At 42.4% G+C, this 20,954-nt stretch overlaps 1 protein-coding gene across 1 annotated transcript in view; it reads left to right on the top strand.

The window, feature by feature from the left end:
• Positions 1 to 20,954, top strand: part of LOC126215326 (ubiquitin carboxyl-terminal hydrolase 1) — an 87,457-nt gene that overhangs the window by 44,129 nt on the left and 22,374 nt on the right. Inside the window, exons 7-9 of the mRNA XM_049942008.1 lie at positions 384 to 697; positions 7,692 to 7,843; positions 14,509 to 14,783. Of these exons, the coding sequence (XP_049797965.1) occupies positions 384 to 697; positions 7,692 to 7,843; positions 14,509 to 14,783 (741 nt within the window). The remainder of the gene's footprint in view (positions 1 to 383; positions 698 to 7,691; positions 7,844 to 14,508; positions 14,784 to 20,954) is intronic.

Genomic DNA, 20,954 nt, shown 5'->3' with positions numbered 1-20,954 from the left:
GAATCGCTGTCAATTAGTGGAGACTGTATCAAAATCCCTAGGGTGGTTTCTGAGATTAGTGTTCATATACAGATAGAAGAACATGGTGGAGAATTCAATTTCAACGTGTATAGATCTATCTGTAAGTGAGAGTATGTATATTGGCATCATTCATAGTTCTGGAGCCAGTGAGTAATATTCTGTACAAATGACTTAATGGTTTGGCAGTCTGAGGGAGGGTGTCTTTCTGAAACAACTTAATGTCAGGGACTGAGAAGTAATTTTGTAAATAGGTTAGTAACTTGAGAAATAAAATTGAGAATGGTGGCCTGTACTAACACCTATGAGTTACTCAGTGAGTGTCACTTCCTGTTGTTAATGCGACTATGTTCTCGTGTCTTCAGGCATCAGCGAGTGCGTAGATGGCGAAGGCTGCGAGTCGTCGAGCACTGCCTCGCAACGTGATGCGTCCGGTGACGAAGCATCGACGGCAGCCAGTTCGCAGTGTTCGGACCTGAAGCAGCAGCAACAGCACCAGAGGTCTACGCCGGGGTACAACTTCGTCGCAGACGACTTCGAGGGGATCACTGTGCTGAGGACGACATGCCTAGAGTGTGAGACAGTCACTGAACGCAAGGAGACGTTCTGCGATATCTGCGTGCCCATAGCCACGGACCAAGACTCGGACGATGGTGGGTACCTGACAGTACTGGCCGAAGTAGTAGCTGTGTGTGCCGTGTTCTGTAGTTTTGTACTTTTCATTGTCTATTTTAAGGTCCTATTGGAGATCTGGCCCTTTAATGGATTGCAATACTTTCCAGCTAAATCTCCCAGTAGAGTGCGAGTGGGGGCAGAGGGAATTGTGATATAGAAGGTTTGGGATGGGGCCATGCAGTTCTAGCATTTGTGTGATAACGGAAGGCGACCTCCCAAAAAACCTTGAGTCCTCACATGAAGGCAATAAAAATAAGCCGTACATGGACTTGAATGCTGAAAGACTTAATTATTGGAAGTCATTCCGCCACCGTAACACTAGAATGGGCGCACCTATGCATGAAGTGCGCAAAACACAAATAACATTGGCTTGCACCGCTCCATTATTTTTCAGTTATGAGCCTGTACCCATTCCTCCAGTATTGCTTCAGCTAACACAACGATAAATTTTTTGTCATACATCCCAATGAGCAGGTGAGAAAAAATTTGCTCTCTGCAAGAAAATGCCTCAGATTCTGAGCTAGCAGCAGAATCCCACAATGAGGCAGTTGATGCACATTTAGAGGGGATCTGATGCATCTGCACTGTTTAATGCTATGAGTGGGTCAGAATTGTGGGTAAATCTTTTATGTGGCAACAGTGATGCAATGAAAGTTTTCTATTATTATGCAATTAAACAGTGATTTAACTCAGTATATTATGTTTAATCTTATTTCAATTAAACAATGATAAAATAAACTGTGATTTTGCTCGTAAACATTTACCTTGGTAACATAAAGACAACTATCCTTTATATGTGTACGAAGTGCGCTGCTTGTCCGCTCATTCTACGAAAATTGTGTCCCTGCTCGAGGGTTAATCTGGAAACACTTAGGGACAAAGCATACAAGCATTCCACAGAAAATACTTTTTGTGTGTCAGCTAGTCGGCATTGCTTGGTCTTGAGGATGCAAATCAGGTTTGTTTTAAGTATGCGCCAGAACAGTTGCGAGCTTAGTGCCTTCGAGATTGGACATGGCGAGTTGATGTTGATCAACAGTGCCTTTAAGGGGAATTAGAATGGACAATTTTTTTTTCACATTTTCAGATTTTTATCTCATAAAATTTGCAATTTCTGAAGAAAATTATACAGGGTGAAGCAAAATTGGCACACTAGAGCATCGCAGCATGACTCATCACGTGCCAGCGATGAAAAATGTCTGACAAAATTTCGACCAATGAGTACATCTGCAGAAAAGGACGTTAAAGAGTGGCAATCTGGCAATGCTGTAACCAAATGTACGGTAAGTATCTTTGTCAGCAGTTGTCAGTTATGCTGTACAGTTGGTGCAGTGGATAAAGTTTTGGGTTAGCATGCAGGAGATCGAGGGTTCGATCCTTGGTTGGAGTGCATTTTTTTATTTGCTAATTTCATTCTATATCCTAATTTACAACATTTTGCAATGCTTAACATAACAAATATGTGATTAGACAATAAATAGACAGTTGAAACAAATGACCTATCAAAGGACAGAATAACTGTAAAAACAATAGCTGTTTCAAGATGCTAAAGATAATAGCACAGTACAATAACACAACATCTTGTCATTTATACTACATGTAATTTGAGCACTCAGATGTCTGACATTAGCAACCAGTGACAATAATAATGTCCATATTAATGGTCGTTCGACCTTCACAACATAATACATTGTCCTCCGAACAACAGATGCTCAATGCGACCTCCCTGCATATCCAAACATTGCGCAACCCACCGGATCTTAGAGCTCTGGGCCCTTCGCAGCAAAGCTGTGTCCTCAGTAACTAGAGCAGCATGAACATGCGCCACCAATTCTTCCACATTCATTGGCTGAGTAGAGTGCATGTGCTCCTGCAGGTGTCCCCAGAGGAAGAAATCCAGGGGAATTAGGCCAGGTGAACGCGGTGGCTATACAACTGGACCTCCACGTCCGAACCATTTTCCTGTAAATGTTCTGTCCAAATACTGTCGCACATTCCAGAGTGTGGAGGTGCACCATCATGTTGGAACCATATTCTCTGCTGAACATGTAGTGGAACATCTTCCAGCACATCAGGCAGATAGTTTGATAAGAATGCATGATACCTTCGTGCAGGCAACCAGTCAGGCAACATGTAAAGGCTCAAACACCTGTCGCCCAATATTCTGTCTCAGACGTTGATACCAAAGCGAACTTGACATCCACGATCGCAGGTGACTTGCGGGTTAACCTCACACCAATGGTGGGCATTGTGCAGGTCGACGACACCCTCACGAGTGAATGCTGCTTCATCCAACCATATTATGGTGTTCACAAAGTCATCGTTGGCTTCCTGTTGTTGTTGGAACCATTCACAGAATTGTATCTGCTGGTGGCCATCTGCAGGATGCAGGTGCTGTGTGAAAGCATAATGATAGGGGTGAAGCCCATGCACGTGCACCACGTTAACAACCGTGTGTGTTGTGAGACATGCAGCTGCCTTACTATGCTACATGTACTTCGCTGAGGTTCTTGGTGTATGACCTCCAGAATAGCTTCCTCAGTAGCTGGAATACGGCGAGTCTGTGGATACCTCTGTCATGCGATGGTGAAAGGAGAGAACCTGACTCCCAAAGGGGCAGCTCCAGCTGATGAAACACATTTTTATCTGGTTAGCATTGATGAGGATATCTAAGAGTATATTCACGAGCAGCAACACTAGCTCGGTTATCAGATGCACCAAGGACCAGAAGCATATCCATATATTCATTGTTTGTGTATGCCATACATCTGCCACACTGGTTTAGAAGTTTACAATGAGAACATTCTATAAGTCTATACATGTACATTGGAGTCTGTCGCGGGCTTGTTACTCCGCTCGCAACTAGTCCCTGTCTGGTGGACAGCGCGTATAGTATAAACACGCTGTCAGTCCTGTGCGCTGTTCCACCTAACACGCATTACACCATAACGTCTGAGAAAGAAAAGAAATAATAATAATAATAATAATAATAACAGTAATAATAATAATAATAAATTGAGATACATACTAAACAGCATGCGTTACCAGACTCAGCGTTGAAAGGCATAATTAGTGGGGCCATAGTGATAACACATACAAATAGTAATCGAGTTTGGACATGATTCATAAAGCATGTTCCCAGTCCTACTGGTAACATAAGGCACTAACGAAATGCAATGGACCTGAACAAGGCAAGAATAATAGTTGGTACTAATCTATGGTACCATTGGGGGAGGGTACAATGAAAGCAGGTCTCGCATCTACTAGATGAAGTGGTGCGAATAAATTCACGCACATGATGGGAAAAGGGCTTCTTTCAAAGCTGACCAATCTTCCTTCCATTTCTACGATTGTAGTGTGTAAGTGCAAATATTTTCCAGAGGACCTGCTCCAATCGCTGTTAACGATTAAGATGCCAGATACCGTACCACCTGGACTAAATTTACCAAATAAAAAACATATACCTCAACCCAGGAGCAAACCCTCAACCTGCTGCATGCTAACCCAACATGTCATGAAAGTACAGAACATTCTTATTGTGCCTTCATGGTTGGCATGCTTCATTATTTGAAGGATCACATAAAGAATTTAGACAATGTGCAGCATACAGTTAATTGTTGACAGCCATCTGAATTGGTCACTTTGTCAACTGCAATTGAAAATGGAGACAACAGTTTTGTGCTGGTATTAAACATTTTAATTTGAACAGTTGGACTGCCACACAAACCAAAACAGAATTGGATGTTCACATGGATTCTGCACCACAGTAAAAGACAATTTACTTTGGGATTAATTTAAATGTGGTTGGACAGTCACTGAAGACAAGGTGCACTCCATCCATCCAGTTGGGTCACCACAAAAGAAACAATTGACAAAATTCATGACATTGTAATGCAAGAGTGCTGAATAAAGATCTGTGAGTTTATTGAGAGACTGTTGACATCTGAAAAGAGTAAGTGCATAATGTTACGTATGGAGAATTGGCTATGAATAAGCTATGTGCAAGGTGGGTGCCATGCTTACTGACAGTTGACCAAAAGCGCATCTGGCCCATTCCAACACAATGTCTGGTGATATTTAGTCATAGTCTGCAAGGCTTTTTGATTTTTAACTGCTGATGAAACTCGGATCCATTGTACACACCATCGTCACAACGAGAGTTAAAACAATGGAGAAAGGCTGGCGAAAGTGAACCAAAGAAGCCAAAGACCATTTTGTCAGCCAAGGTGATGGCCACTGTTTTGGGATTCCCAACAAATAATTCTTGTAGACTTTTTGGAAAAAAGCAGATCCGTACTGGGACTCAATTATGCTTCAATGTTGGATTGCTTGAAAGTTACATTGACCGAAAGAAAACCGAAGCTAGCAAGAAAAAAGTGCTCTTTTGTGAGGCTAATGTACCACCCCACACATCAGTGATTACAGTGATGAAAGTTCATGAATTGGTTCCTCCTGTGTCCTACTGACCATTCTTAACCACAAGTGACACCTTCCTGACTTTGGCTCACTGGGAAGAAATTTTCACCAAATGAGGAAGTGGTAGTTGCAGCCAACGAGTATTTTGCAGTGTTTGTCCAGTGATTTTCCAGGTATTTCATCAAGTTCTGCCAAAGTGTGTATCCTTCAAAAGAGACTATGAGGTGTGATCAAAAAGTAAAAGGATTTTTTAATTTCACAGGGTTTATACATCAGATTTTCCAGATTTTTTATTTTGTTGATAAACACATTCTTGACGTTGCATTTTCAGCTGTTTTGAATATTTAATTCATTGTTGACAGTCAGAAGGTTATTCATGTTTTAGAGTGCTCAGTGAATTTTTGCTTTTGAGAGAAATGGATCAAAGAATCTGCATTAAATTTAGCTTGGAAAATGGAATGAAGTGCAGCACAGCTTGCTCCCAAATGTTGAAAGTGGCTTTTGGCAAATATATAGGAGCAGGACAAGAGTTTACGAGTGGTACAAACATTTCAAAGAGGATTCAAGATGTTGAAGGCAGTGGCCACCTTGGACACGATAGCACGTAAATTACTGATGATAGTGTGGGAGAACTGAAGAAAATAGTTCTGGAAAATTGGCGAATCACCATCAGATAGGTTGCTGTTGATGTCTGCATATTCTTTTTCTCATGCCAAGCAATTTTTAAGACCTTTTGGGCATGAAACATTTAGCAACAAAGTTTGTTCATTTATTGTTGAATTTAGACCACAAACGACGGTTGTAACAAATGAATAAAGATGGGTAGACAGATACGACTTAGAAACAAAGGTTTGAAGAGCCAAGACTGAAAAAGATTACACATGTTTGATCATGTGTGAAGGTTCCTCTTACCATTTTGTTAGATTACAATGAGTGCGCAATCTTCATCTCTGCGAAACTACTGCAGCATACATCCATTTGAACCTGCTTATTGTTCAACTCTGTTGTACAACTGCAAGCAGACAGTCTTTAGTGGTGAAGTGTAATTATGGTGTGGCGGTGTGATCTGTGTTCGTCTTTTTGACATAAGACACAGACTCGAAGCTATCTTACTTGGACTGACTCGCAAACAAATTTCCAGCATACATGCAGTGAGGTGATCGTCATGGGATGTCAATATGCTCATCTACACAAGGCTGTAATATCACATACACAAGGTATAAAAGGGCAGTGCATTGCTGGAGCTGTCATTTGTACTCAGGTGAGTCATGAGAAAAAGTTTCAGACAAGATTGTGGTTGCACAATGGAAATTAAGATTCTGAACGTGGAATGGTAGTTGAAACCATACGAATGGGACGTTCCATTTTGGAAATGGTTAGGGAATTCAGTATTCGGAAATCCACAGTTTCAAGTGTGCACCAAGAATACCAGATTTCAGGCATTCTCTCTCACCATGGACTAACACAGTGGCTTCCACTTAACAACTGAGAGAAGGTTATGTAGAGTTTGTCTGTCATAACAGACAAGCAACAGTACATGAAATAACTGCAGAAATCAATTTGGGTCACACAACCTGTTAAGACCGTGATTGTGCGGTGAAATTTAGCTTTTCTGGGCTATGGCAGCAGAGGGCTGATGAGTGCCTTTGGTAACAACACAACAGTGTCTGCAGTGCCTCTCCTGGGCTCATGACCATGCTGATTGAACCGTAGATGACTGGAAAACAGTGGCCCGGTCAGACGAGTCTAGATTTCAGTTAATAAGAGCTGAAGATAGGGTTCGAATGTGGCACAGATCCCAAAAAGCAATGGACCCAAGTTGTCAACGAGGCACTGTGAAAGCTGGTGGTGTTCCATAATGTGGTTGGCTGTGTTCATATGGAATTGAGTAGGTCTTCCCTCTGGTCCAACTGAACCAATCATCAACTAGAAATGATTATTTTTATTAAAATGACAACTCCTCCAGCTGTACTTAAGAGTTTATATTTATCGTAAGTACAGCTGGAGGAGTTGTCATTTTAATAAAAATTATACCAGCTGTTTGCCACCTTCATCCAATTTAAATATGGATATATGAAGAAGAAATGATTATTTTCGTCTTCTTGGAGACCACTTGCAGCCATCATAGACTTCATGTTCCCAAATGACAATAGAATTTTATGTATGACAATGCGTCAAATTGTTTGTGATTGGTCTGAGGAGTGAATTATTCAGCCACCCAGATTGCCGAACATGAATCCTGTAAAACGTTCGTGGCACATAATTGAGGGGTCAGTTTGTGTACAAAAATCCTGCACTGGCAACATTTTCGCAGTTACGGATGGCCGTAGAGACGGTGTGTGTAGGGGACTTCCGACGACTTGAGTCTGTGCAACATCAGGCAAAAGGAGGTCTGAAATGATATCAGGAGATACCTTATGGCTTTTTTCACCTCAGTGTAAGTCACTGCCACTCTCAGAACTTTCCACCTCTCCACATGTAGTTAACTTGATGTGATCTGATAAGAAATTGCGAGGTGTGTACTTTGATTTACCCGGCTGTCATTTCCAGAGAGCTGTCCCGGAACGGCAGGCGTGTACCAGTCGGCGGTGGTCACGAGCGAGCATCTGCGCGACTTGAACAAGTACTGGTGCGAGCAGTGCTTGCGCTACAACGAGGCGAGACGGCAGGTGCGCTACGAGCGGCTGCCCCGGCTGCTCGTGCTGCAACTCAAGAGGTTCTCCTCCACCTTTGGGTGAGTGCTCCTCTATGGAGACGTAATATACTTCACTGACAAAGAGAGGTCCCCAGTGATGGTATTGACTCCTTGAAACAATCTGTTGGAATCAGAATGAGATTTTCACTCTGTAGCGGAGTGTGCACTGATATGAAACTTCCTGTCCCTAGTTCTGCAAGGTTCTCAGGAGAGCTTCTGTAAAGTTTGGAAGGTAGGAGACGAGGTACTGGCAGAAGTAAAGCTGTGAGGACGGGGCGTGAGTCGTGCTTGGGTAGCTCAACTGGTAGAGCACTTTCCCGTGAAAGGCAAAGGTCGCGAGTTCGAGTCTTGGTCCGGCACACAGTTTTAATCTGCCAGAAAGTTTCAATATGTTGGAATGTTTCCTTGGTCTTTATATCCCCAATGGGTTGTAAGGAATAGGCTGTTGAAACAGTCAATTAGTCAATTTGTAACTTCCGTATCTTGCTAGGTTTGGTGTGTCTCTTAGTGTTTTCCTCATTGTTGCTGTGCAATACCAGTGCTAAAAGGGTCCTGCTATTCAGTACCCTTGAACTGTGACACAGCGTCTCCCCTGTGAACTTCGATCTATTGTGTCGAAGATGCTGAAAGAGACTTTTTTGTTCCAGTAGGATAACACGCTCAGAGAAATTGATCTCGATATGTTTTGTGTAATGTAAAACAACAGTACATCAGAATCTGAACCTAAGTGCAGTGATGATTTCTTTGCTGTCAGAGGTAACATTGCTCCATGCTTTTCCTTCGCGATCTCACAGAGCAAACGACTCCACCCGGCAGAAGTGCCAGTCTGTGGCCTGCATTGCCGATAGCACAGGATTGGTACAATTCTGATCTGCACAAACCATCAGAAAACATCCCTAAAGTGAGTGCTTCCCTACTTACTACCTACCTTAACACATGAACATCTTCCGTTGGCCAGTGGATTTCAAGGACCTGGGGCATCTTACACTGTACTGATGTGTTATCTCACTGTATGGTGTTGTAGGTTAAGGTCCAAGGAATCGCACCCTACAGCCATTCACCCTAGTAGGCGCTCGTTTGCGAGTAACTGCAAAAAAAGTCGAAATTTCACTTGGTGCTGTATAGCTTTAAAAATGGTAACACTTTGCAGACTGGTTGCGTAGTGCAATGGTTAAGGTACTGACCCGGTGCAGAAAGTTGTCGGTTTGAATTTTGTAAGGTGCTCTGAAATTTATTTTAAAATCTTTACCAACTTGACTTTTGATCATTATTTTTATTGAATTTGTTGGTTTAAATGTAATTCTTTTCTAGTCCTTTGTTACATTGTACTAGTCATTATATGAAATACATCATTTGCTCCCATTTCTCTTCCTATCAGTCTTTTTCCACTTGGAATCCTTGTTCATGTGATTTTGGTTATTGTTACATATTAATTTTGACTTAATTTCTTCCATTTTATCATCTTACATTTTCGCCCATGTGATTGCATTCATTCTCTCATTTTGCTCGAACTTTTTCTTACTTATAATCCGTGGTTTAGTTTAAACGATCATCCACATTACTTTTACTGTAGTGCAATGAGGGTTTATATTTTATATGTTTGGATGAAGAGTGCCATTCAAAAGATGTACCTCTTCTAACAAAAAATTACATTGACACCATTGCACAGTCAGTGTGTAAATAGACCATGGAATGAAATTTTCGCTCTGCAGTGGAGTGTGTAATGATATGAAACTTGGTTAGCTTAGTTGGTAGAGCACTTGCCCTTAAAAAGCAAAGGTTCTGGTTTCAAGTCACAGTCCAGCACAGTTTCAAATGGCCAGGGTGTCTAATAAATTATTTTGTCTTTTTGTTTTCTTGGGCCTCAGGGGCTCAGCATTTGTTTGCTGGGTATGGTCTTGGCAACCCTAGGATTCCTGATGTGGGGACTGGCAAGTGGCATCGGTCCTCTGTCACAGTAAGCTCTGGGCATGCTTCAGTGACCACTGTGAGATGTAGTGTGGCGGTGGAACATTTGTGTCACAGGGTATGAGGATTTCACCTTGACCCCCCCCCCCCCCCCCCGATGATGGGGATGGTAAAAACCTCTGGAAGGAGGTGATATTTGGAAAAGTGTCCCCTTCTATATCAATAAAAGTTTTGAAGGGCTTGCCGGTTCCCTCAGATCTATCAAGCAGTTGTGAAATTGTTCCTTGCTGTTAAACTGGACAAAGCAGTGGAACTATTTAGGAGTTCACAAAAATTGTGATTATTACATTGTTGTGTTGCATAACTCCTTTAACTCCAGTGAGAGTGTGGTCACCTGCCGTGACATTATGGACATCGACATTGCCTAACTCAAACAAGGATGGGCGTCACAGGGGATGGTGGATGTGGAGCAAAGGACACCTAGGAATAATGGAGAAATTGAGGAGACTGCTGCTTTCATTGTGACCTTCAATTCTCTGATACTACCTGGCAAGTGTGTACCTGTGTACCAAAGCCTATGTGGTGTTTCAGATGCCAGCTTTTTGGCCATACAATGTTGAGTTGAGGAGGCGAAGTGACCATTGGGAAGTGTGGAAAGGCAGTCCATGAAGCTGGGACTGACTCTACATCTCCAGCAGTCTATTGTAGACTGTTCTGGGAGCCACACAGTCTGGAGCTGAGACTACTCTATTTTTGCAGAGGAATGCAGAATTCAGGAAATAAAGTGACCAGGCCTCTCCTATACAGAAGCAAAAAAGGAATATAAGATGACTAAACCCCTTACACTTCTGTGCTGCAGAAACCTGTTCCTAAAGTTTACACTTTGATGCAGTCGACATCTAGTGTACCACTGTCCACTGTCAGCACCTGTACTTGAATGAGTATGTGCCGAAGAAAAGTTAATAAAGATATAGCAATTCAGGCATCTATGACAGAAGAGACCAGCAATGCTTTTGCAGTGAGCATCATGAAGGCATCCCAAAAGCAGAGTGCCTGTCAGTGCCCACTTTCTTCGAAGAAAAATGCCTCTCCCCGCCCCCTTTTACCACCTCATCCTTACTGGGAAATGGACCAGGGAAAGGGTCTCAGCAATTGTGTCGAAAACTGTTCCGTGGGCCATCGGATATCATTCTGGCACGTCTGACTGATGACGACATGGATTTTGATGTCGCATCACCGGACCCAGGCAGCTCTCCACCCTACCTCGTTCTACAAGTGGCCCACCATCCGAGTGCAAGGACAGGGGTAAATAAAGACCACACTGATGAAGTGGCTTTCATAAGTGGAATATGAATGAACACACGACTCGTGTGGAGGAATTGAGACTTCTTGTACAAGACAGATCCTTTTCTCCTTATCTTCAATATACTCATTTTAAATAGAGCGACACACCTGTACTTGGATATCACCTCTATAGAAAAGACTACCTTACTAGTGACAGGACGAAAGGTGTGGTAGCTGTGTTTGTCAAGGGCACTTCTCATTCGTCACCTGTGCCTTTAACCTCAGCACTGAAAGAGATTGTTGTTCGATAGTGGCCATGTTGCTGTCACACCTACTGCCCCATAAAAGTCTTGGCAGTGGGTGTCCCCACTCATCTTATTGAACTCCATTCTTTTCTCCTTTTTGGGGACTTTAGCACACACAGTGTGCTATGGGGTTCTAGTACCACTTGCCCCAGAGGTCAGATACTTGAGTATCCAATCTGCACTACAGATGTCATACTGATGAAAATTGGTCAAGCTACACATTTTATCACCGATGCAAATTCGTATACAGTCATAGACATCTCTTTCTGTTCTCCTGTCCTTGTAGACACCGCTCAATGGGGATTGTACGATGACTTTCACGATAGTGACCACTACCCTATCGTGATAGAGCAGGTCCTGAAAGGAACCTCAGATATGGTTACTCAAAAAGGCTAACTGGCTACCTTACAGGCAGTTAGCTGTTTCCGGTGTCCAGGGCTGGATAGATCACACTACAGCCACGATTCCCCATGCTGCTGTTGCATCCATCCCAAAGTTAACGGGAACACCTAGGAGGCGACCTGTCCCTCGGTGAAATGAGTGTCGTTCTGCAATTGAGGACAGGAATGTGGCTATGAGCAAATTTCATCAATGCGCTACTGATGAGAATCTCACAGCCTTTTGAATGGCACATGCAGAGGTGAGGAGAATAATTTGGGAGAGTAAGAAGACTCCATCAGGAGGATTTAAAGGTGCAACTCACGACCGCCAATAACAACTGTACAAATACAGGATTCTCTCCTAACAGTGCCGAGAGACGTCACTCGGACAATAGCTGACTCTGGTAGGTCCCTTATGGCGGATTCTAGCATGTTCCTACTTTCAGTTGCTATTGGGAGACAAAAGATAAAGATGATTTGATTTCCAGTCCACCAACATCTAGGAATACGACCAGACTTTCTCTCTCTGGGGAATTGGATTCTGCATTGTCAGTAGCTTGTGATGTGATGCCAGGAAACGACCTGATAATGTACAACACATTGAAACAATTCAACCCACGGTTAAGGTCCTCCTCCTCCGGCTCATCGATGAAATTTGGATGATGGGAGACTTTCCCCAACTCGTGGAAAGAATTTATGTTAATATCAATTTTAAAACCAGTGAAGGATCGGGCAGATACCTGTAGTTATCGTAGCATTAGCCGACAAGCTGTGTAGGAAAGACACCGGAGCGTATGGTCAGTCAGCCCCTAGTTTGAGTTCTCAAAACCAGGTCCCTACTGTCGTTCCCAGCGTGTGTTCTGCAGGTATCACTCCACACTTGATAACGTGGCTGTGCTCAAAGCAGCAATCCGACGAGCTTTCCTACGAAAGCAACACCTTATCGTTGTTTTCTACGATTTGGTGAAGGTATGTGATACTACATGGAGGCACAATATTTTGTCACAGCCCTCCTTTCCCTTGGTCAGATATTTTAGGTACAAGCTTGGGAATACCCTGTCTGAATGTTTCAACAAGGAGAATGGTGTCCCTCAAGAGTGTTCAAAGTGTCACGGCATTCGCTATTGCTGGCAACAGTATTACGTCCACAGTGCAACATTCTGCACTGTGTTCCGTATGTATGGAAGACTTCTCCATCTTCTGTGCATCCTCCAACCTCGCAACGGCTACTCGACAATTGCAACTGACAACCAGGTAGTTGGAGGCATGATCTTACACCACATGTTTTTAATTCTCTTTAGAAAAGACTGTAGATTTTATTTGCTCCTGCACTCTTTTTAATTTATCTGATTCAAAACTGGGGGATACTGTCCTCACTTTTAATGAAAAAGTGGAGTATCTGGACCTTACTTTTGATGAAGCAGACGTGATTGCCTCACTTTAAAGAACTGAAACTGAGATCTCTCAAGGCCTTAAACATCCTGAAATGCATCAGTCATAGGTCTTGGGAACAGACGGGGCATGTCTGCTTCGACTTTATAAGGCCTTTGTGTGAATGCAGCTTGAATATGGATGCCAGGATTATGAATCAGCTAGGGCTTCATAGCTCAAAATTCTGGCTGCAGTTCACCATGAGGGTATTAGGCTTGCTGCTGGGCCTTATTGAACGAATCCTGTTGCTAGTTTGTGTGCGGAGGCCGATTAGCCTCCACTGTGTATCAGACGTACTCTTCTCGTTGTATGCCAAGCATATTACTGTTTTCACAGTGACCGGATTTGATGCCCTGTGACTTTTCATTAAAGGCAACATTTATGACCAATACTGATTGCCACAGAACCTAGAAGAGTTGAAGAACTGGATTCGTTCTGGCATAACATCAGTAATAGACATCTAAGTGTGGGAGGAATTAGAGTATCAAAGTGATATTGTTTGTCCCGCTGGTGGAAGACATATTGGATATTTGTCATTGGAACTTGAGAGGTTTGTAAATGTGTTCCAACTTTCATAATTGTATTTCATTCAGTTTAATAAATATATGTTTGAGCTATGTGTATTCTTCTTGAAATGCCCTGTAATTAAAAGTTCATCATCAAATGACCAGAACCACGGTAGTACTACATCTGGTAAAAATTATGTGATAATCAGGTGACATTGGCAAACTGCCTCAACAATTGGTCAGTTCATCTTGTTTACTTTTCTTTATTGTTGTGTTTGGATCCTGAATACTGGATCTCAACTCCCCCTCCCCCTCCCTCCTAGATCCTTCCTCCCAAGACATGATTCAACACCACATATATAGTTACCATAATCGCAGCAATTGGCTTACATTAGAAAAGTTTCGCATGACATTACATGAAACCAAATTTCTGATGGCTGCAAACAGAGGTTTGCATTAATAGCCATGAACAGAGCGATCGTGATTTTAGTTCTGTCGCAGATTGTTTAGTGTCGTTTTCTCAGATACGTTTGCGCATCACAAGGTTGTGGTTAGGTTAGGATACAAGTTCAAATTCCGGGCTACAATATGTGTCATCTGCTGCAGTTAAGTCAATAGAGCATATCGAATTTCCGTCGCACCTTGTAGCGGCCGCTTCACAAATGCTGGTAACGTGTAACACGGAGCAATGTTTGAAGTGACTCGCCACGTTTGTGTCACCTACAACAGAGTGGTAGCCAGCAGCCGATGTGATAGCACTACAGTAGCAAGTGACAGATGTTGACTATGAAGTAATTTTAATCAGATTACAGTGTACTGTCTTTAAGTGTTCTACTGGTAAGATAGAAAACTCGCACTTCTCAAGAGTAAATTGTCGTGCGGTGTTTCAGGTCGATGGTATGCGTGTCGAAGGTGAATGACTACATGCCGACTCCCCTCACACTCGGCTGCTTCTGTGAGACGTGTTGTCCGTTGGCGGAGGAAAACCGCCCCCACAGCTATCGTCTGTTCGGTGTAATAATGCACCTCGGAGCGACTATTGCCTCTGGTCACTACGTGGCGTATGTCCGGGCAGCAGACCCTTCTCCAGACTACAGGCGTTGCGACAGGCGGAGAGCGGCGTCCCTGGACGGGTGTCTCAGTAGTTCCGGCTCTGGTTCTACAGGTACGCAGTTGCACTTAGTGCGTATTCACATGTTCCTTTCAGGGCACAGTGGAGCTGTCAAGCCTGCCTAAACTCACTACCTCCGTCCATGCTGCTGCATACTATACAGTACTTTAAGTACAACGCATGTTCAAAAAGCAAATCTACTGTGACCATAATGAGCTGGTGTTCATTTTTTTTTTAATGGTTGGCAACACTTGAGTGGTAGAGGGTGCCCCTGAGCAGAGAGAGCATTGCAGGAACATGGCAGTACATAAACTCCCATTGGTAGTCCCAAGTTTCCAGTTCTACAGCTCCATCTACACGTTTACTCTGCAGTTTATAATTGTGCGCTTGGCAGGTTGTTCATCGAACAGTGCACTGGAAAAACAAACACTTAAATCTTTCCGTACAAGCCCTGATTAGTGTTATATTATTATGATCATAGTTTTTCCCTGTGTAGATGGGCGCCAACAAAATATTTTCTCTCTCTGAGGACAAAGTTAGTGATTGAAATTTAATGAAAATATCTTGCCGCAAAGAAAATTTCCTCTGCTTTAATGATTGCCATCCCAATGGCACTCTCGCCTCTATTTTGCAATAATACGAAACAACTCCAGAAGAAGGCATATGGATGTAGTGTTGTTGTTGTTGTTGTTGTTTTCAGTCCAGAGACTGGTTTGATGCAGATGCAGCTCTCCATGCTACTCTATCCTGTGCAAGCTTCTTCATCTCCCAGTACCTACTGGAAACTACATCCTGTTTACTGTATTCATCTCTTGGGCTCCCTCTAAGATTTTTACCCTCTGTGCTGCCCTCCAATACTAAATTGGTGATCCCTTGATGCCTCAGAATATGTCCTACCAACCGATGCCTTCTTCTAGTCAAGTTGTGCAACAAATATCTCTTCTCCCAATTCTATTCAGTACCTCCTCATTAGTTATGTGATCTACCCATCTAATCTTCAGCATCCTTCTGTAGCACCACATTTCGGAAGCTTCTATTCTCTTTTTGTCTAAACTATTTATTGCCCACATTTCACTTCCATATATGGCTACACTCCATACAAATACTTTCAGAAAAGACTTCCTGACACCTAAATCTATACTTGATGTTAACAAATTTCTCTTCTTCAGACATGCTTTCCTTGCCATTGCCGGGCTACATTTTATATCCTCTCTACTTCGACCCTCATCAGTTATTTTGCTCCCCAAATAGCAAAACTCATTTACTACTTTAAGCATCTCATTTCCTAATCTAATTCCCTCAGTATCACCTGATTTAATTAGAGTACATTCCATTATAGTCGTTTTGCTTTTGTTGATGTTCATCTTACGTCCTCCTTTCAAGACACTGTCCATTCCATTCAGCTGCTCCTCCAGGTCCTTTGCTGTCTCTGACAGAATTACAATGTCATCGGCGAACCTCAACATTTTTATTTCTTCTCCATGGACTTTAATACCTACTCCGAATTTTTCTTTTGTTTCCTTTACTTCTTGCTCAATGTACAGATTGAATAACATCAGGGATTGGCTACAACCCTGTCTCACTCCCTTCCCAACCACTGCTTCCCTTTCATGTCCCTCGACTCTTGTAACAGCCATCTGGTTTCTGTACAAATAGTAAATAGCCTTTCGCTCCCTGTATTTTACCCCTTCCACCTTCAGAATTTGAAAGAGAGTATTCCAGTCAACATTGTCAAAAGCTTTCTCTACGTCTACAAATGCTAGAAACATGGGTTTGCCTTTCCTTAATCTATTTTCTAAGATAAGTCGTAGGGTCAGTATTGCCTCATGTGTTAGAACATTTCTACAGAATCCAAACTGATCTTCCCCGGTGTCGCCTTTTACCAGTTTTTCCATTCGTCTGTAAAGGACTCGTGTTAGTATTTGACAGCCGTGGCTTATTAAACTGATAGTTTGGTAATTTTCACATCTGTCAACCCCTGCTTTCTTTGGGATTGGAATTATTATGTTCTTCTTGAAGTCTGAGGGTATTTCGCCTGCCTCATACATCTTGCTCACCAGATGGTAGAGTTTTGTCAGGGCTGACTCTCCCAAGGCTATCAGTAGTTCTAATGGAATGTTGTCTACTCCATGAGCCTTGTTTCAACTTAGATCTTTCAGTGCTCTGTCAAACTCTTCATGCAGTATCACATCTCCCATTTCATCTTCATCTGCATCCTCTTTCATTTCCATAATATTGTCTTCAAGAACATTGCCCTTGTATAGACCCTCTATATACTCCTTCCACCTTTCCACTTTCCCTTCTTTGCTTAGAACTGGGTTTCCATTAGAGCTCTTGATATTCATGCAAGTGGTTTTCTTTTCTCCATAGGTATCTTTAATTTTTCTGCAGGCAGTATCTATTTTAACCATAGTGGTATACGTCTCTACATACTTAAATTTATCCTCTAACCATCCCTGCTTAGCCATTTTGCACGTCCTGTTGATCTCATTTTTGAGACATTTGTATTCCCTTTTGCCTGCTTCATTTGCTGCATTTTTATATTTTCTCATTTCATCAATTAAATGCAGTATCCTTTCTGTTATTCAAGGATTTCTATTAGCCCTCATCTTTTTACCTACTTGATCCTATGCTGCCTTCACTATTTCATCTCTCAAGGCTACCCATTCTCCTTCTACTGTAATTATTTCCCCCATTCTTGTCAATCATTCCCTAATGCTCTCCCTGAAACTCTCTATCACCTCTGGTTCTATCAGTTTATCCAGGCCCCATCTCCTTAAATTCCCACCTTTTTGCAGTTTCTTTAGTTTTAATCTACAGTTCATAACCAATAGATTGTGGTGAGAGTCCACATCTGCCCCTGGAAATGTGTTACAATTTAAAACCTGGTTCCAAAATCTCTGTCTTGCCATTATATAATCTATCTGAAACCTGTCAGTATCTCCAGGATTCTTCCATGTATACAACTTCCTTTTATGATTCTTGAACCAAGTGTTATCTATGATTAAGTTATGCTCTGTGCAAAATTCTACCAGGCGGCTTCCTCCTTCATTACTTACCCCCATTTCATATTCACCTACTACATTTACTTCTCTTCCTTTTCCTACTATCGAATTCCAGTCACCCATGACTATTAAATTTTCATCTCCTTTCACTATCTGAATAATTTCTTTTATCTCATCATACATTTCATCAATCTCTTCGTCATCTGCAGAGCTAGTCAGCATATAAACTTGTACTACTGTAGTAGGCATGGGCTTTGTATCTATCATGGCCACAATAGTGCATTCACTATGCTGTTTGTAGTAGCTTACGCGCATTCCTATTTTTTATTCATTATTAAACCTACTTTTGCTTTACCCATATTTGATTTTGTATTTATAACCCTGTATTCACCTGACCAAAAGTCTTGTTCCTCCTGCCACCAAAGTTCACTAATTCCCACTATATCTAACTTTATCCTACCCATTTCCCTTTTTAAATTTTCTAACCTACCTGCCCGATTAAGGGATCTGACATTCCACGCTCTGACCTGTAGAATGCCAGTTTTCTTTCTCCTGATAACAACATCCTCCTTAGTAGTCCCCAAATGGAGATGCGAATGGGGGAATATTTTACCCAAGAGGACAAATCGTCATTTAACCGTACAATAAAGATGCATGCCCTCGGGAAAAATTACAGCTGTAGTTTCCACTTGCTTTCAGCGGTTTGTAGTACCAGCACAGCAAGGCCGCTTTGGTTAGTGTTACAAGGCCAGATCAGTTAATCATCCAGACTGTTGCCCCTGCAGTAACCATATGTTTGTCTGGCCTCTTAACAGAAACAGCTATCTGTATCATTGAGGCACGCAAGCCCCCGCCCACCAACGGCAAGGTCCATGGTTCATGGGGGTGTAGTGTAAGCAGTCTCTTTATTAGATGTTTGCCTTTTCTAAGTGTTGCGCCAGTAAACAAGTCTTTTGTTTGTTTCCCCAACAACATTATTTTTGTGATTGTTCCAATCTGAGTTGTTTGTAATTGTACTCCCGAAGTATTAGTTGAGTTACCAGCATTTAGATATTTGTGATTAATTGTGTAACCAAAAGTTTATGGATTCCTTTTAGTGTTCATGTGGATGACTTCACACTTTTCATTACTTAGTCAATTGCCACTTTTTGTACATTACAGATCTCACGTCTGCATTGTTTTGCAATTTGTTTTGGTCATCTGATGACTTTATATGCTGGTAAATAACAGCATTGTTTACAAACAGTCTAAGGGGGCTGTTCAGATTGTCTCCTAAGTCATTTATGTAGATCAGAAATGGCTGAGAGCCTTAACACATCCTTAAGTTCATCGGATATCACTTCTGATATACTCTGACTTTCCGTCAGTTACTATGAACTGTGACCTTTCTGACAGCAAACCTTGAATCCAGTCACACAACTTGGACAATACTCCATAGACCCCAGCTTGATTGGAAGTCTTTTGTGAGGAAAGGCATCGAAAGCCGTGTGGAAATCAAAAAATAGGAAATCAATTTGACATCCCCTGTTCATAGCACTCATAAATTAATGAGAATAAAGAGTTAGTCGAGTTTCACAAGAATGATATTTTCAGAATCCATGTTGGATGTTAGTCAAATTATTCTCTTTGAGATAATCCATAATGTTTGAAAGAATGCAGTATAGCTTCCAAAATTCTACTGCAAATTGATGTTAGTGATATGGGTCTGTAATTTGGTGGATTACTCCTGTTTCCTTTCTTCAGTATTGGTGTGACTTATACAACTTTCCACTGTATACGGATGGATCTTTAAATGAGTGAGGAATTTTGATTGCTAAATATGTGGCTGTTCTATTGGCATACTCAGTTGCTGAAAGATGTCTGTAAGAAGTTTGGCCAACTGCAAGCCACAAACTGTTATCTGCTTCCTACTTGCAGAAGAAATGACACCCAAGTGTTCAAGTGGTCTAGGGAGTTTAATGGAGACAGAACAAATGTTCACGAGAGGAACAGAGGTGTGGAACACTTCCCAGTTAAACTTGAGTTGGTGCAAAGAAAAGTTGGAAAACGGCTTGTGTAGACCAGCAGCTGCCAGTGGATGAAATTTCTGTGATATTTCCACAACTCTGTAGAACTGTTGCAGGAGACATGCACAGAATTGCTTGGATATTGGAAACTGTGCAAGATGGCCCCCAGAGCAGTGGATAGAGCACCACAACAAAAATTGGGTCAGTAGTGCTTGCAAGTGTCTCGAGCGACTTGAATTGCAAGGTGTGGTTTTTCTGAGCTCCACTGTGACTTAGAAATGAAACATGGGTGGCTGGTTACACACCTGAGACAAAAAGATGGTTATCACAATGCCATTACACTAATTCCACTTCAACCAAAAACATGCAAACCCACAATGTTAGGCAACAAAAATCATGGCCTCAGTGTTTCGTGACTGAAAAGGCATCAGTGTGCTAGAATTCCTGCCTCCTGGGGAGACCATCAGTGCATTAAGATGTAGAGACCATAAAAAAAACTCAAAAGTAGCATTCAGATCAAAAGAGGGGAATGCTGACAAGAGAATTCTGCTATGTTGTATGCCAACACCTATCCTTACAAAGGGAGCCACTGAGGTACTCTTCAACTCATTTTGTTGGGATGTTTCGAACCCCCCCTCCCCCCTCCTTACTGCCGTGACTTGGCACCCTCAGGGACCAAAGTTACTGTGATAGCATGCTACCCTGAAATGTTAAATAACTTCTTGTCCAAAACTTGAAAGGTGTCAGGTGAACGTGTGAAAAAATGTGGCTCCAAGAGGGTGGTACCATAACTCACATGAATGAGATTTTCACTCTGCAGTGGAGTGTGCGCTGATATGAAACTTCCTGGCAGATTAAAACTGTGTGCCGGACCGAGTGGGTAGAGCACTTGCCCGCGAAAGGCAAAGGTCCCGAGTTCGGGTCTCGGTCCGGCACACAGTTTTAATCTGCCAGGAAGTTTCACATCAGCGCACACTCCACTGCAGAGCGAAAATCTCATTCTGGAAACAACCCCCCAGGCTGTGGCTAAGCCATGTCTCCGCAATATCCTTTCTTTCAGGAGTGCTAGTACTGCAAGGTTCGCAGGAGAGCTTCTGTAAAGTTTGGAAGGTAGGAGGCGAGGTACTGGCAGAAGTAAAGCTGTGAGGACGGGGCGTGAGTCGCGCTTGGGTAGCTCAGTTGGTAGAGCACTTGCCTGTGAAAGGCAAAGGTCC

This window comes from Schistocerca nitens, chromosome 12 (genome assembly GCF_023898315.1).
Source record: "Schistocerca nitens isolate TAMUIC-IGC-003100 chromosome 12, iqSchNite1.1, whole genome shotgun sequence".
NCBI lineage: Eukaryota > Metazoa > Arthropoda > Insecta > Orthoptera > Acrididae > Schistocerca > Schistocerca nitens.
This window is presented reverse-complemented; position numbering and strand designations above follow the sequence as displayed.